The 17,890-nt window shown below is 49.6% G+C and overlaps 1 protein-coding gene across 6 annotated transcripts in view; it reads left to right on the forward strand.

Moving 5' to 3' along the window:
• Window positions 1-9,147, forward strand: part of LOC116518031 (hexosaminidase D-like) — a 47,274-nt gene extending 38,127 nt beyond the window's left edge. For 5 of the 6 annotated variants that reach the window (XM_032231253.1, XM_032231252.1, XM_032231254.1 and 2 more), the window contains 4 exons: window positions 3,475-3,553; window positions 4,467-4,568; window positions 5,573-5,662; window positions 6,917-9,147. In XM_032231253.1, the coding sequence (XP_032087144.1) occupies window positions 3,475-3,553; window positions 4,467-4,568; window positions 5,573-5,662; window positions 6,917-7,100 (455 nt within the window). In that variant the 3' untranslated portion in view covers window positions 7,101-9,147. Of the gene's footprint in view, window positions 1-3,474; window positions 3,554-4,466; window positions 4,569-5,572; window positions 5,663-5,775; window positions 6,058-6,916 lie in introns of those variants that run through there. The other variant, XM_032231255.1, reaches the window with a different exon arrangement.
• Window positions 9,148-17,890: the final 8,743 nt, after the last annotated feature.

Consider the following 17,890-nt stretch of genomic DNA (forward strand, 5'->3'; position numbering starts at 1 on the left):
GGCATTTGTGGGGAGGGGGAAGGTGGGCAAGATTTTATATCAATCAGAACAGAGCTGAAAGGGACCTTGGAGGTCTTCTAGTCCAGCCCTCTGCTCAAGCAACAGAACCTGTACCAGTGGTGGCAAACCTATAGCACGCGTGCCACAGGTGGCACACGGAGCCATTTCTGAGGGCATGTGAGGCGTTGCCCTGTCAGCTCCAGTGCACATTCAGGAATGGACTTCCGGTTTGCCGTTTTTCGCCCTCCCCAGACTCCTAGGAAGCCTCTGGAACTCAGGGAGGGCAAAAAAAAGACCTACCGGGCCCACCAGAAGTTGGAAAACAGGCCATTTCTGGCATCCAGTGTGGGGGAGCCATTTTTGCCCTCCCCAGGTTCCAAGAAAGCCGTGTGTGCATACACGGGACAGCGGGGGTGGTAGTTTACACATGTGTGCGCAGGGGGCATGGTGCAGGGGAGCATTAAATTATGGGGGTGGGCACGTGAGTGCTTTTGGCAACTGAGGTGAAAAAGGTTCACCATCACTGACCTATACCGTTTCAGACAAATGGATATCCAACATCCAGTGTTGGGGCATTCACAACCTCTGGAGGCAAATTGTTCCACTGATTCATTGTCCTCATTGTCAGGAAATTTCTCCTTAGTTCTAAGTTGCTTCTCTCCTTGATTAGTTTCCATCCGTTGCTTCTTCTTCTACCTTCAGGTGCTTTGGAGAATAGCTTGACTCCCTCTTCTTTGTGGCAGCCCCTGAGATATGGGAACACTGCTATCCTGTCTCCCCTGGTCCTTCTTTTCTGTAGACAGGCGATACCCAGTTCCTGCAGCAGCCCTTCCTCATTAAACCCCTTAATCATATGAGGCCTTTAATTATCCTAGTTGATCTTGATGGAGGACTTTAATGAAGAGCAGGGGATTTCAGCATTTCTAGCATGTTTAGGTTGCAGAAATCCACCCAGCGGATGTGATGCAAACCATTGGCTGCTTGGACTGGGTGAGGGTGTGGTGTGGGGGTATCCATACACCTGTTCTCTAGCAGTCTCTCCCACTGGTGGGACTTTGGGGCCCCCAAGTGGTGCCTTGAAGAACAGCTGCCTCGTCCTCTACAGATGCCAGAGCGGGGGGGGGGGAGGAGGGGGGTGTTTGTCCTCTCCCTCCAGCTGCTCTATGAATACCCTGCCAGAAGGGGGGCTGGAGCCCCCCTACCCTTGTGGGGGAAGGAGATGCAATGCTTGAGTCTTTGTCGCTTAGAAAAAAGCTTTTATTCTGTTCGATTGGGAGAAATTTTCCTTCCCATTGTACTTGAGGGGTTCTTTAAATAATTTCATCACAAGCATATGAAGAGTTAAAAATGATTCTGAGTGTGTGTGTGTGTGTGTGTGTGTGTGTAACATAATTAATTTTCAGACTGTGTCACCAGAAAGATAGGCAGGGCCCATTTTTGGCTCTAAAGAGATTAAAACAGATCAAGTGAGCGTCCTGCCTCTCCTCCCAGGAGGCCAAAATGCCTGGTTTGAGCCAGGGTTAGCCTGGTGAAAGAACGTAGCTACTCTGGTTTGTAAAATCCCGTTTCTGGCATATGGGTAGACAGGGGTTTCTGGGTGTGAGCAGGTTGAGGTTTTCTGCCCGTTTGTTGTGTCTTGAGGCTTAATGGACAGAGGGGATCCCTTAGCAAGATGTTCAGAAAATTTGACCGTCTTCCCAGCTACGCCCATCACAGCTCTCGGGCCTGGCTCCTGCCTCTCTCTGTCATGTTAACCCAGCCAAGGTTAGTTTAGCTGTTAGCTCCACGCAGGCAGGTTGTGGCTTCGTGCGATGTCCGATCTGAGTCAGGATTACAGATGCAAAGATTAAAGAGCTGTCAGAACAACTGGCGGAAGAGGAACAGAGCAAGGAGGGGTGATCTGGAGGGGAGGGGGGCTTGCTGCAACTGGACTCTACTCGGGGGTCAAAAAATCTCATTCCCATGTTGGGGTGACATACCAGGAAGGCACCTGTTGCTATCTCCTTTCCAGGACTCTGCCAGGACCCTCTGATGCTCAGCTGCTGCCCCTTCCTCCCAGAAGTGACCTGGGCAGTTGGATGGACAAAAGTCCAGGGAAGAGGCAGCCCCTCCACCCCCGGCCCCCAATTCTTCTCTGAAGAGAGGGAAGGCTTCGTTTCCTCCCCGGGGATGGATCTGGGCCAAAATGGTTCTGGACTCTCCCCTCTTGCTTGGGGGCAGCACAAGGCCCCCCCCTCCCTCCAGATGCATCTACCTAGTGCTCTTCCTTAAGTCACAATCAGCAAAGGGCCCATTTAAACTGGACTCTCCCACCTGCAGCCTGCCTTCCCCGCCCTCCCGCATTCGGCCTGCGTCCCACTTTCCTGCTTCCTCTTTGTTTGGGCTGCCAGATGGAGGGCAGATTACAGGCACTCCTCAATTTACGGCAACAAAGGAGCCCAAAGTTTTGTGCTGTTAAGCAACACAGATAGGCTGTACAACTATTTTATATTGTTACGTTTGTCTCGTTTTTTCTTTTTTTGTGTGTCCCCCCCATTTTTAAAGTTAATACAATACAATAACAGAGTCGGAAGGGACCTTGGAGGTCTTCTAGTCCAACCCCCTGCCTAGGCAGGAAATCCTGTACTGTTTCAGACATATGGCTATCCAACATCTTCTTAAAGACTTCCAGTGTTGGGACATTCACAACTTCTGGAGGCAATTTCTGTTCCACTGATTAATTGTTTTAACTGTCAGGAAATTTCTCCTCAGTTCTAGGTTGCTTCTCTCCTTGATTAGTTTCCACCCATTGCTTGTTGTTCTACCCTCAGATGTTTTGGAGAATAGTTTGACTCCTTCTTCTTTGTGGCAACCCCTGAGATATTGGAACACTGCTATCATGTGTCCCCTAGTCCTTCTTTTCATTAAACTCGACATACCCAGTTAAAAACGTTTAATAAAAACTATGTTTAGTGAACTTTGCCCCATTTTATGACATTCCTTGTCACAACTGTTAAACGAATCACTGCAGTTATTAAGTGAGTCACACGGTGGTTAAGTGAGTCTGGCTTCCCCGTCTACGCTGCTTGTCAGAAGGTCACAGAAGCGGATCACGTAACCCCGGGACACCGCAAGGGGTCACAAACAGGAGTCAGTTGCCTGGAGTCTGAATTGGGATCGCAAAACTACGAGGATGCTGAAAAAATCATCAGTGTGAAAAACGGTCACACGTCACCTTTTTCAGGGCCGTTGCAACTTTGAACCCATCACTAAATGAACTGTTGTAAGCCGAGGACTACCCGTACCATGTTGTGTGCAGAGAGGTCCGTGTGCAGGGACAGCACAGACGTGTTCCCTCAGCTGCACCCATGGGGCTCTGCACCCCTTTCAGCCCCGTCTTCCCCAGGCCAGGCAGGTGACCGGGCGGCCCCTGGGGCAGCCCCTTTCCCTCCCTTGGCCCCCTCCTCACCCCCCTGCACTGCTTCTCTTCCCCAGGAGGCTTCACAGACGCTGCCAAAAAGAAAGTCCTGGCCATCCTTGGCTTCCAGAACCTGCACCTGGAAAAGAACACCTGGTGCGTACACAAAAGGGGTGAAGGGGGGGAGGCTTGGTTTTTTCAGGGTTGGGGTACCCTGTTTCCCCCAAAATAAGATAGGGTCTTATTTTCTTTTAACCCCCAAAATAAGCGCTTAGTCTTATTTTCGGGGAGGTCTTATTATTTTTGAGGTGCAGGAGGCAGTGAGTGTGGTCACCTCATGGCTGCTGCTGTGCTGCAATGTTTTCGTGGAGGGCTTATTTTTGGGGGAGGGCTTATTTTAGCGCATGCACTCAAAAGCCCGATTGGGCTTATTATCTTGGAAAGTCTTATTTTCAAGGAAACAGGGTATCTACCTACCTACCTCTCCATCTTCTGTCATCTGTCTGTCTGTCTGTCCGTCCGTCCGTCCGTCCGTCCGTCCACTCACCCACCCACCCACCTACCTACCTACCTACCTACCTACCTACCTACCTACCTACCTACCTACCTACCTACCTATCCTGTTTCTCCAAAAATAAGATAGGGTCTTATTTTCTTTTGACCCCCGAAATAAGCGCTTGGCCTTATTTTCGGGGAAGTCTTATTATTTTTGAGGTGCAGGAGGAGGCGAGTGTGGTCACCTCATGGCTGCTGCTGTGTTGCAATATTTTTGGGGAGGGCTTATTTTAGCGCATGTGCTCAAAAGACTGATTGGGTGTATTATCCAGGGAGGTCTTATTTTCAAGGAAACAGGGTAGTTACAGGGGTCTGTTTTTAAGTCAGCCATTCCTAGCCCAAGGGTACTCCCTTGCCAAGGGAGCCCATGATGGCCGGCGCAGGTGTGCAGGGGGTGGGAGCAGGTGCTTCTTCAGTGCCTCCGTGAAAATGCTAACTTTCCACCCTGGAGAGAACGGGAGGCAACCGCTGGCGTCCCAGAGCGGCTGCTGAAAATTGCTTTGCGTCTTCTCAGTGAAGGAACGGGGGCGTTTCCGGGCGCCGATATCTACCGCCTGGTCGAGCAAGTAGATGGGCAGCTGAAGGACTCAGTCAGCAAAGTCTTGGAAGATGAAAGGTAGGTGCCAGCAGCACAAGGGCCTGCTGCTCCACAGCACTGGCTTGGCCAGGGAGGTGGGTTGGGCAGACCCCTGATTCCCCTTAGTCTCCTTCTGGTTGTCGTCTCCCCCCCTCCAAGGCTAAGCTGCCCCTCATTCTGGAGGGCAAGGAAGTGGGGTGCAGCTTCCATCAGTGGGCCCTGGTTTGGGGCTTCTCAACATCTAAAGTTCCCAAGTTTGGACACCCCTGTGTTAAACTGCTTCTAACATTTCCTCCAAAGTTCTTAAGAGGAACTTTGCTTCTTTCTGGTTAGACCTCCTGCTCTGTTTTCAGCTGGTCCTCGCCTCACAAGCACAATTGAGCCCAGAATTTCTGTGGCTAAGCCAGACAGTGAGTTTTTTACGATCTTTCTTGCCACAGGCTGTTAAGCAAATCGTGGCCGTGGTTAAATTAGTGACATGGTTGTTAAGTGAATCTGGCTTCCTCATTGACTTTGCTTGTCAGAAGGTTACAAAAGAGGAAAATTGCAAATGTCATAAACTGGGACTTCTCTTGGTTTTTCCTGGTTTTTCCTTGAAAACCTTTCACTTCTAATCCAAAAAGCTTCTGGGGAATTCTGGGAGTTGAAGTTCAGCCATCTTAAAAAATGGCCAAGGTTATAAAACACTGAACTAGCCTATTTAAATTGGTTTGTGCGTGCAGATGCACATACACATGTAAATTATTGTTGTTACTGGTACCTAAGGGTTGGGGTGGCAAGGACAGGTACAGAGAGCCATAACCTTCAGAGGCTAGGATTACGAGCCCTGGTGGCACAGTGGCTACAATGCAGCATTGCAGGCTGACTCTGCCCACAGCCAGGAGTTCAATCCTGACCGGCTCCAGGTTGACTCAGCCTTCCATAAATCTAAATGCTGTTGCTGTTACTTCATGGCTGCTGTCATCTCCTCTTTCAACGGACTTTCTTGTCTCACCTGCAAGGTCCAAGCTTCACCCAATCTTTTTCTCTCTCTCACACGGCAGCTCCATCAAGGGATGGTTCAGCCCGTATCATCGCAAGCATCAGTTCGGCAACCCACGAAACATGGAAAGTTTCGGCAGCAAAGTGCTCAAGTGAGTGGACCTTGAAGTGGCTAGATCCCAGAGGGGGTGTCCAGAAAACTTTCCCCATCCCTGTTCTTTTCCCTTCCCACATTTGTGTAAAAAGCACAAATCTTTCCCTTCAGCGGACCTTCCCCGGCTACATGCTCTCCTCAGCATCAGCTGACGTCCGTTACCTAAGGCTCATGATCGGAGGAAACCTGTTAACTTCTCTCTGCATTTGGAAGTTTCGCTCGAGTGGCTCAGCAGTTTCGCCACTGCGGTTCTTCCTCTAGGCCCCCCATGTCTAAGACGTCCCTCCATTTTTAGGTCAAGAGTTTAAAGAAAAAGTATCATTTTATACACGGAAAAATACGGTATATTGGAAGATTTTTTTAAAAAGTCTCTCACTGGATGACAGGGGTGTCAAACTCGATTTCATTGAGGGCCGCAGCAGGGTTGTGTTTGACCTTCGGGGCACGGGGGCCATGGCCAGGGGGCATGGGCAGCATTACATCATATGTGTTGGGGGCGCCTGTGCAGCAGTGTACACTGCGACGGGGCCAGACGTCCACCTCGGGCACGTGTGTAGCGCACGCATGTGTACCCACCGCCCTGCGATGCTCCAGCTGCTCTGCAGAGGTTGCCATACACAGCACACACGTGCACAGATGACCCAGTTGGTTTAAAAGCAGGTAAGGAACATGGGAGGGTGAATGGGTCTTCCAAAGCACTGTTCCTGTACGATGGCCGCTGCTCCCAGCGGCCACCGGTACCCCCATACCGGGGCGTACCGGCTGAAGCCCACTACTGCTGCGCAGGCCTGAGGGCTCTGCGGGCGAAAACGGGCTCCTGGGCTGCATTTTCACTGACCAAGGGTTGCAAGAGGCCATTGTGGCCGAAAACAAAGTCTGGAATAGCCACACACAGCCCTCCTGAGCTTCCATTTTCGCTGGCAGAGGGACTGCTGGCCAGTCCTTCGCTGTTTCCAGGGCGGCCCCGTGGACTAGATCTAGCTATTGCTATTGCTATTGCTATCTAACCACCCGTGGGCCAGATTCGGCCCGTGGGCCTTGACTTTGGCACCCCTGTATGAGAATATGTAGAATGCGCAGAGCGACGGCTGGCTGGGGAATTCTGGAGGTCCACAAGTCTTGAAGCTGCCAAGGTGGGAGATACCTGCTCTAAGAGGCCTAGGGGTTCTTAATGGGACAGGTGCTGGGATGCCTGCTGCCTCCCCCCGCCCCAGCCTCAGCCAGGTATCCCTCTCTTCCTCCCCCCCCTCAGAGTCCACGAAGAGTGGGAGAGCATCATCCAGACCCTGCGCTCACACATGGAAAACATCTACTTCCCTGACACTGTGGAGGAATGGATGGAGGAGAACGTCAATCCCCACATGGACCACTTGCGCGAGTTTGTCCGGGACTTCAAAGAAGTCATCCGCCTGAATGCCCGGCCCAAGACCCTCTAGGGAAGGGCCCCCTCCCAGGCACAAAGGGGGGCCCCGTTCGTGGTTCAGTCCAACCTGTTTTTTTAAAAACTTGAAAGAACTTGAGGCTGGAGGGGGTGTGGGGGCTCCCTTCCAGGACAAGGTTTAGTGCCTCTTCTAGTGCTGGGCCACCAAAATCCGTTTCTAGCCAGTTTTGATGGATTCCCCTCCCCCCAGTTTGGCACCTTCCCCCTCCCCACCAGCGATGGTGAATCTGTGGGCCTGTTTGGAGAGGGAGCAGTAATTCTGGTGGGGGTCTTGCCGGAGAGAAGAATTTTGGTCCTGGTTTCCATTCCTTTCCATTTCTTCCTTTTCAATGTGGTTTAGAGCTCTCGGGACTGGCACTGTTGGTAGGCTGGTCTTCCCACCCCCCATCCCCCCATGGCTGCTCCTGGGCAGAAAAAGTGCCACAGGATGTGGGGAACGACTGTCACATTCTGACAGAGGTGGAGGTGGGGGCACTGCTGAATGATGTTGAAAAGGACAGAAGAGAAGGAGAACTTTCATCTTTCCCGCACCTTCCTTTGAAAGTCCCTTCTCTTGTCTGAAAATGGGTGGATTCAGAGGTGGGTTCCTACCTATTTAGTCCAGTTCAGGCAAATAGGTAGTAACTCCAGAAGACAAGTGATTGTACCAGTTCTAGGACCAGCAGCGCCATCTTGATTTTCTGTTCTGCACAAGCACAGAACAATCTTCATTTAAAAAATGCAATTTCTATTCGTTTTTTAATATTGTTCGCATGCGCAGATCGTTTTAAATGAAAATACGTGAGTGAAGCGAGCAAATTTTTTTACTACCGAACCGGTAGTAATGGTGGATGGGAAACACCCCCCCCCCCCGGGGTAGATTTAACTTTTCCTCCCACTGAAACTTGAAATCCATTCTCATCTTTCATCAGTCGCATTCTTCGTTTTGCTTGAGGGACAAAAATGGCCATTTTTGCTCAGCTGAAGTCAGGATAGTGCAGTGATGGCCTCTTGGGACAGAGGCAACACACTGGGGGAAGAGTGACTTTGAACCTTCCTTCAGAGTCAGCAGACCAGGCCAAAGACTCCTTCCTTGGTGGCAACAACCCAAGTTCTCCGGAACATGAGATCGAGGAAGCAGCCCTGGGGAAGGGGGCAAAACATCCACCCCAAGTCTTGCTGCATCTCCCAACCCTAATCCGGCAGCTCCCAGGGTCTCCTGCCCCTTTTCAGAATTTCGCTTGGCAAGAACCCGAAGTTGCCTTCCAGGCCTCTAGCTAAAACCTTCCTCACGGTGAAAAAAACTAAGCGTCATTGTGGATTTGTTTTCTCAGGGAATGTTTAAAGGACTTCCCATTTGCCACCCACCCTAGTTTCTTGGTGAGACCCTCCCTTTATCCCTGTTGGCTCCTGGGCAGCCCAAGCGATTGGCAGGCATGTAACCAAGCTGCCCACAAGCTGCCAGATGGAAACGGGCAGGCATTTTGAAAAGGCAGGTGAGGAAGCATCCCGGAACGGAATGCAGCAGCTGCCCTGCACAGATGAGTGGAGCTAACAGGTAGCCATGGCAGGTGGGAGACCCCCTCTGGGGAGTCCCTGTTGCTCCCTGGATCCTGCATACCCCTCTTGGCTGATGTGCAGCTCAGAGAAGGTGCACCTTGCTATGGTGAGCTTATGGCTTTTCTCATAATCCCGCCTTGGCTGGGTATCAAATTCTGTGGGGCCCAGAGCTGCTGTTTGGCACCTCCTGAGCTGCATGTAAACCTCTGGCTCCTGTAATTGTGGAGCAGACACCGGGGTTGAGGCGTGGATCCACCCCCCACTCCCCCGGCTGCTTTCCCCAAGATAGAAGGGGGAGAATCTAGGCTCCCTGGAGTGGTCTCTGCCAAGGAAAGCGGGAGGAGCTGACCGTTTCCCCCTTCCCACCAGGAGAGGCACTGGGATTGCCAGTGGATGTGTTTTATAAGGCAGGCTCAGAGTTAGTTGCTGCCGTGAAGAGTTAATTGTATAGGAGAGTTGCTGCTGCTGCTGTGGTGCCGAAGACAATAAAGTATTTTTTATAAGGATGGGCTCCTCTGTTGGCAAAAGCCGGGAAGTTTTGGGGCTTAGCGGGCAGCAGAGGAGGTGCAGGACTCCCTGTGATCGCTCAGCTCCTGGTTGAAAGGAGGAACAGTTCTTGAGGAGGGGGTTGCCTAGAGCTTCAAGGTGGCCTCTTGAGAAACTCTTGTTATACTAATGTCAAAACAAAACTAATGTAGAAAACGCTACACCACCATTGAGATTAATCTATTCAGAGACTCATCAGGAACAAAATCTATAAACCATCTGAAGTGTCGATTCATAGGTAAGCTCACAGATTCTGCAAAGCCGGGCTGTGTGAGCTTAGCTCTCATGGTTGTGCAAACTCAACCAGTTGTGGTTTACTAATGAAATTTGGCTCAGCCTGGTTCCTAAACCAAGGAATGAGTTGTCTGGATGGAACTTAGCTATTCGAAGTCTTGTTTTTCTGCAGCTAATAAGCAGGTTCCTCCAAAGCCACCCCACCTCAAGAATGCAGAAATATTTGGGGGTTAGGGTTGGTTTTCATCCTGGCAGGCCCAGGAAGGTTCACGTTAGGTATTTCTGCAGCTTCTCTGCGATTCTAAGCAATGTTTCTTGCTTAGGGCTGACTTTCTGATTAGGAGCTGATCTGGGCCCAGAAACAATGTCCGTTTCAGCCTTGCATTGCCGCTGCCATTTGCCGATTGGGGGCACCTGATGGACACAGCGTTGTGAGTGTGGCTCCTGTGGCTATTTTCAGCTCCTGGGATTTTCTCCTCCTGAATGGAGAAAGCATTCAGTAGCAAAATGAGGCCAGAGGCCCTTTGGTGAAGGTGCCCGGCCCTTCCCTAGTTTTAAGCCTCCCCGAAGCTACCATAATTTTTATTTTAATGCCTCTACTGTGCAGATTAGCACTTGCCAATTAAGCCTTGGAAGAGACACCCAGATATCCGTGCTGTGTCTGCGGCTCTGAAAATCAGAATCCTGTTGTGGTCCCTGTGTCCCTCCATTCAATAGGAGCAAAGGTTGGCCTTGAAAGAAGCAGGAGAGAGGGAGCACCTTTGATCTTGGAGAAAACGCCAAGAAAACATACCTATGAATCATTGATCAAAATGACCCAGATTCTCACTCGAGGCACCAACAATCAGGCTCAACGGCTCACATTTAAACACATTCTGTGCCAGCCTGGCTCCCTTGAGAAATCTCTAAGGCTAGAAAGGGTGGAGGGAAAGAAGAGGATGACCAGCAGGAAGGTGGATAGGTTCAATTACAATTACAACCGCAATTAATTCACTGGGATACCTGAAAGTTCAGGTCGACGACAGATCAGCCAGCTCCTGAGAAATTCAGCCTCTGTGGTTGCTAAGAGTTAGCATCAATTTCAGGGCACCTAGTTAATAAGTCAAGCTTGCCTTTCCATTTCTGGTAAAAAAAATATTTAAGGCTGACAACCATAGAATGATGGGAATTTTTTTTTAAAAAACCATGTGTTTAAATACAGGTAATGTTGAGCAGGTTATATGGGATGCAGTGGCTAAGATGCTGAGCTTGTTGACCAGAAGGTTGGCAGTTCAGTGGTTCGAATCCCTAGCGCCGCGTAACAGAGTGAACTCCTGTTACTTATCCCAGCTTCTGCCAACTTAGCAGTTCAAAAGCACATAAAAATGCAAGTAGAAAAATAGGAACCACCTTTGGTGGGAAGGGAACAGCATTCCGTGCTCCTTTGACGTTAAGCCATGCCAGCCACATGACCATGGAGACATCTTTGGATGGCGCTGGCTCTTTGGCTTTGAAATGGAGATGAGCACCACCCCCTAGAGCCAGGAACAACTAGCACATATGTGCAAGGGGAACCTTTACCTTTATGTAAGTGTACATCTCTCTCCTGCCTTTCACATCCCAATAAAATTAGGCATTTCAGGGATTGGGGTTATAAGGCAGCATTTGTGCTTGAGAAGTCAGCCAAGAAGAGCTTTTGGGGTCCCAGTGTTCCCACAAACCCTGCTCTGTCCCTGTCCTGGGAGGGGGGTTCTCCTCCCATCCTGGGGTTTCATTGAGATGGATGCAGGCGCTTCTAGCCAGAGGCCCTTTCCCCCAAGCATCTGAAGTCAAGACAAGAAGTAACAGATGGAAACTTATTAAAGAGATATCCAACTTAGAACTAAAGAGAAATGCCCTGACCCTGAGAATGATTATCCAGTGGAACAACTTGCCTTCAGAAGTTGCGGGTGGAGGTTTCCAAGAAGAAATTGGACAGCCATTTGTCCGTAATGATATCATTGGACTAGAAGACCTCCAAGGTCCCTTCCAAATTTGTAATGTTTGTTCAAATGGAAGAGCAGCCAAGCAGGTAATTCCCCCTTTTCTTCCAGTCCACCTAGGCAGGAGGAAGCCCTACAGCCATGATAGCAAACCTATGGCACGTCTGCCACAGGTGGCACGCAGAGCCATTTCTGAGGGCCCAGGGCCAGAGGCGTTGCCCTGTCAGCTCCAGTGCGCATGCACATGTTGGCCAGCTGATTTTTGGGCGTTTTTTGCTATCCGGAGGCTTCCCTGAAGGCTTCCCATTTTTTGCATTAGAAAGCCTCTGGAGCCTGGGGAGGACGAAAAACGGCCCAACGTGCAAACTGGAAGTTTGGGAATGGACTTCCGGTTTCCGCACTGGGCTGCTTTTTGCCCTCCCGAGGCTTCAGGGAAGCCGCCTGAAGCCTCCGGAGGGAAAAAACAGCCCAATGGGCAACCCGGAGGTCTGTTCCCGAACTTTCGATTTGCATGTTGTGCTGTTTTTCGCCCTCCCCAGGCTCCAGAGGCTTTCTAATGCAAAAAATGGACCTACTGGGCCCACCGGAAGTTGGAAAACGGATCGCTTCCGGAGGGCCTGGTGGGGGGGAGCAGGGGAGACTGTTTTCCCCCTCCCCAGGCTTCAAGAAAGTTGTGCACTCATGCGCAGGGCAGGGGGTGGTCACGTGTGCATGTGCAGGGGGCACAGCGCAGGGGGGTTAAATTATGGGGATGGGCACGCAAATGTGTGCGATAATATGCACGTGTGAGTGCTTTTGGCACCCGAGGCGAAGAAGGTTCGCCATCACTGCCTTACAGGTTCCCCCCCCCCCCCCCCCCCAAGCAAGAGGCGTCTTCTGACTCCTGAGCCGGTCTTGTCAGCGGAAGAAATGTGCACTCGGCCCCAGTGAAGAATCTGGGTCATTCTCGCACGAGCAGAGCCTCTCCTGAAAGGAGACGCGCCTCTTTGGCACAAAGGCAGCCAGCTTTGTCTCCTGCAGGGAAGAGCCGCCTTCTGCCCGAATGAGGCCAAGTCCCTGTGGCAGATGCTCCTGGCTGGATCGGTCCTCTGGCCCTGGGCCCGCAGCCAGCCTTCCCTGGATAAAAGAACTGGGCAAAAAAGGCAGCCATCCCTTGTGCTTAGGAAGGCCCTCGTGCCAGGAGAAAAGACCCCTCAAACCGAGCGAATGTATAGAGCAGTTTTTTTCCTCAACTTTGTCAATTTAAAGAAGGGTGGACTTCAATTCCCAGAGTTCCTCAGCCAGCTATGGGAGTTGAAGTCCACCCTTCTTAAAGTTGATGAGGTGGAGAAACTCTAGGGCAGGGGTCTCCAACCTTGGCAACTTTAAGCCTGGAGGACTTCAACTCCCAGAATTCCCCAGCCAGCAGGACAATATTGGGAGTTGAAGTCCACCCATTGGAAAGCTGCCACACTGATTAATGCAGGGGTCTCCAGCTTTGCTGGCGTGGAGAATTATGGGAGTTGAAGTCCTCCAGGCTTAAAGTTGCCAAGGAAATAGGGCATCAAAACCCATTTGTGCTCAGAAGAGGTCCAGTTTCCACAGGGGCAGCAAGGAAAATGGAAGGATTTAGATACCTACGGAGTGGAGAATTGGTGTGATAGAAAGCCACTTAATGAGACTAGAAGCATTTGAAATGTGGATTTACAGGCAGCTGTTAACGTATAAGTTAAAATCAGAAATGAGGAGGTGATAAGCCGCCTGGGAAAAGCCAAATGTTCAAAACCATAAAAAAGCAAAAGTTAGAATATTTTGGACATGGGATGCGACACCTGGAAAAATATGGCATCCTTCACTTAATCCTCCAGGGGAAGACTGAAAGCAAAGGAGGTCCAGGCAGAAGAAGAACATCAGGGCTTCAAAATCTAAGGGATTGGTTTGGGCAAAACTCAGCAGCGCTTTTTCGTGAGGCTGTTGATAAAAATAGGATCGCCAACATCCAATGACGGATACGGCACAAGAAGAAAAAATATACCTTGCAGTCATCTGGTCATTAGATTCTGAGAGTGGCTGAGGCCACTTGGAGGTTTATTTGTGTCCTCAGGGTCACCTGAATCCTGTAGTCTACATTTTGTTGGGAAAACCTTCCATTCTCCACCATTCAATCAGTACCGAGGAAGCTTCTTGGATGAGAAGTGAAATGTCTTCAAGCAAAACAAGAAGATCCAGTTGCCTTTTGAAAGAAAGCATCTTTGAGACAGCCATGACCTGGATGACTGAGAATCTCCACAGACACTGACCCCGGGGAACAACTTCTGAAAACTCCTAGTAGATAGATAATGAATGTCTAGTAATACTCCTAGGAGAATTTTTTTTCCAGATGTAGGTTTATTAATCAAAAAGCAGGCGAATCGAGATGCTTTTTCCCTTCATGGAGGCTGAAGACTGTTCTCTGACGCTGGCCTCAACAAAGCAGCACATGATTTACAAGCAGATTTATATTTATGATTACTTATATATTTATGTTTATTTGTTTTTTTAAATTATGTATTACGGTTTGGCTTATTCCCACCGGTATCCTCTCTCTCGCACAGCTGAAAACTGCCTGGACCTGCCACTAAAGAGCGGGCCCTGTAGCATTCGCCAGCTTCCCTCCCTGCCAACCCCCAATCTGTGCTTTTTAGTATTTTTAAAAAATATTCTTTTTGATGAAAAATAAATAAACCGCCAGCCTCATCTTTCCTTCCAAGGAATCCTCTGGGATCTCCCCGGTACTCTCAAGAAGCCCTTGAAAACAGAAATAAAAAGGTAAACTGGAGAACAGAGAGGATCAGTGGGGTTGGGGAATGCCCGTGAGAATCTCTGCCCAACTGACCACAGGGGTTCAAATACCCAAAATGGCGGCCCTAGCCCAGTCTCTTGGCCTTCCAGTCAAAGGTTATCCTGGGATATTTTTCTTTTCCTTCTGTTCAATCAGGTCTCATTCTCGGAGACTGGAGAAATCTCTGCAATTCTTTTTGGCAAGGTTCTTCAGAAGGGGTTTGCCACGGCCACCTTCCTAGGCTGAGAAGGGGGGACTGGCCCAAGGTTACCCTGGTGGCTTTGTGCCCACCTCAGACTCCTGATTTCTAGCCTGATGCCTTCCCTACCATACCAATCTGTCTCTTATCCTGTAATGAATTAGTTGCACACAATTTTTGTAAGGGTGCCTGTGGATAGTTGGGTGAGGGAGAGAGAGAGAGAGATATGAAGAGACAGAGACAGAGAAAGAGAGGGAGGGAGGGAGAGGTGGTTGTTCTCACAAGTGATTGTGATTTTTTTTGTGGCTGAACTTTGTTTAGCCTTGTTCCTTGCTCAGCCTCTTTCCCATACCTCCCTGGACCCTGATGGAAAGGTTGACCCCTTCCTTCCAAGCCCCATCTGCTCTTGGGGATATCTTTGGAGGAGGCAGTGCAGGGCATGGGCAATGCCAAGGAGTTGAGGCCTGCCTGGGTGCGCATCCCATCTATTCAACAAGGAGACCTTAAAACGGCTTGAGGAGAAATCGCTAGTTGGACAAATCTGAGAAAGGCCGCACGTTTCATGAACTTGAAATCCGCCGACTTTGATAGTTCCTAGATCAAAGGAAGTCTTAAGTTCTAGATAGATCCTAGTTTGATCCTCCTCTAAGATCCTGGGTCCAGCAAGGAGACCAGTCAGGGAATTGGCCAAGATGGAAAGACTGACGGGTAGAGCAGGGTTTTCAATAGATCACTCAGAGGAGATCCAGGAGCCTTTCCTGATAACTTGGAGGTTGACACTTAAGAGGCAACCTAGGGAGCTCCTCTATCTTAGAATTTCCTCTGTGAGAAGAAGGCAGGTTGTCCTTGAATGTTGAACTACTCCTTCCGTGGATTTTGTTCAAGCAGAGGCTGGACTTTGAATTCCTGCACTTAGCAGGCAGATAGAACAGAACAGAACAGAATAACAGAGTTGGAAGGGAGCTTGGAGGTCTTCTAGTCCAACCCCCTGCTTAGACAGGAAACCCTATACCATTTCAGATAAACGGTTATCCAATATCTCCTTAAAAACTTCCATTGTTGGAGCATTCACAACTTCTGGAGGCAAGTTGTTCCAATTGTTCTTAACTGGCAGGAAATTTCTCCTTCGTTCTAAATTGCTTCTCCTTGATTAGTTTCCACCCATTGCTTCTTGTCCTGCCTTCAGGTGCTTTGGTGAATAGCTTGACTCCCTCTTCTTTGTGGTAGCCCTCAAATATTGGAATCCTGCTATCATGTCACCCCTCCCCCACCCAATCCTTCTTTTCATCAAACTAGACATACCCAGTTCCAGCATTGGATGGTCCCCAAGGTCCATCCCAATGGAAGAGTTTGATGTTCTGTGAATCTGCAAACTCCTGGACTGGTTGGGTGGTGGAAGAACCTGTGCTCCATCCATGTTTTGGTTTGTGTGTTGGGCCATTTTAGAAAGCCTCTGGAGCCTGTGGAGGATGAAAAACGGACCTACTGGGCCCACCGGAAGTTGGAAAACGGACCCGGTAAGTAGGGCCTCCGTGGGAGGCGTTTTCGCCCTCCCCAGTCTCCAAGAAAGCCATGCGCGCATGTGCAGGACAGTGCAGGTCACACATGCATATGCACGGTGCGGGGAGATTAAATTATGGGGGTGGGCACACGAGTGCATGCTTTTGTCACCCGAGGTGAAAGGTTCGCCATCACTGACCTATACTATTGTTAAGTGAATCTGGCTTCCCCATTGACTTTGCACGTCAGAAGGTCACAAAAGGTGATCCCAGGATCCTTTGGGACACTGAATTTTGATCTCATGACCATGGGTGCTGCAACAGTCATAAGTGTGAAAAACCATCACAAGTCACTTTTTTGAGTCCTGTTGTTAACTTTGGTCAATATATAAATGATTGTAAGTCAAAGATTAGCTGTATGGAATACAATGTGGGGATCTTACACCGCAGAGAAGGACTTTCTTTTTTTCCCCAAAAGTTTTCCCCCCATACACATAACCACAAGTATACCATTACATCTTAACAATCACTTTTTTATATTATCCAATATGTATTACCGTATATACTCGAGTATAGGCCGACCCGAATATAAGCCGAGGCACCGAATTTTACCACAAAAAACTGGAAAAGTTATTGACTCGAGTATAAGCCTAGGGTGGGAAATGCAGCAGCTACCGGTAAATTTCAAAAAAAATAAAAAGAGATACCAATAATGTTTTTGAATATTTATTTCAAAGAAAAACAGTAAACTAGCGGTGTATTCAATGAAATACTTCACTCACCTCATGATGCTGATGTCCCGCTGTGATGCTGATGTCCCGTGCAGCCACGGGAGCGATGTCCCGCCTCCTATGACACACGGCACAGTAATTCCTATCATTGGAACCAGAGGAGGTGGGACATCGCTATGTGGCTGCTTGCCATAAGAAGGAGGAGGTGGGACATCGTTGCAGAGCGGCAGGAGGGGGAGGAAGGGGAATCGTAAGACAGCCCTGCATTACATTAGAATGTGAGGAGGGGGGATGGTGCGGTGCGCGCTGCGCAGCAAACTGACACAGAGGGAGGGGAAACTCACAGGGGCACCGGGCCATTCACGAGCATCACCCAGCAGCATGGCCCCGCCCTTTTTCCTCCTCCATTTCGGGCAAATTTTTCACTGACTCGAGTATAAGCCGAGGTGGCTTTTTTCAGCCCAAAAAGTGGGCTGAAAAACTCGGCTTATACTTGAGTATATACGGTATATTGATTCCTCTTACCATCAGTCCACCACAACTGTCATTTGCTCTTCTGCTTTCCATACACCATATTATACCCTATTTCACCTCTGCCCTCTCTCGTACTACGTCCTTTTTTCCCCTCTACCATCCCTCTCTTCTCTACTTCCCCTTCCTCTCTCCTGCTCCTCTCTTCTCTTTCCACTCCTGCAGAGAAGGACTCTCTCTGCATTACCTGCCTTCTTGCCCCAATTTCCAGATTTTGTAGGAGCGACATGTTAGCCATGGCAGCGAAACATCGGAAGAAGTCCACGTCCCTTTTCCAAATGGGATCCAAAGGCATCGGCTCAGTCAAGCTTCTGCCGTTTAATAAAACACACTAATTGGAAAAAGTGCCTCCGTCAGATATTTTTGCTTTTAAGATGTCAGTCTTGGCATTTGTTTGCCAAAGGGGCCCTTCTGCTTTCTTCAAAGAAGGAACAAGGCCATTCTGAACAGGACCGAACGCCAGAGAAGGTCAAACCTGCCCCCGAAGTTGCTTGCTGACCGGACAGAAGTTTCATTCTCCAACAGAGACTTTTCTAAGATGGGGAATAACTTTCCTGTTGATGGCCCTTATTATGCAGGAGACTTTTAAGCCGGAGACTTGAAGTCCGCCAGGCTTAAAGTTGCCAAGGTTGCAGACCCCTGCTTTAATCAGTGTTTCTCAACGGTAGCGGCTTTCCAATGGGTGGACTTCAATTCCCAGAATTCTCCAGCGGATGGGAATTCTGGGAGTTGAAATCAACCCATC

Source organism: Thamnophis elegans, chromosome 14 (genome assembly GCF_009769535.1).
Source record: "Thamnophis elegans isolate rThaEle1 chromosome 14, rThaEle1.pri, whole genome shotgun sequence".
In the NCBI taxonomy this organism is placed as follows: Eukaryota; Metazoa; Chordata; class Lepidosauria; order Squamata; family Colubridae; genus Thamnophis; species Thamnophis elegans.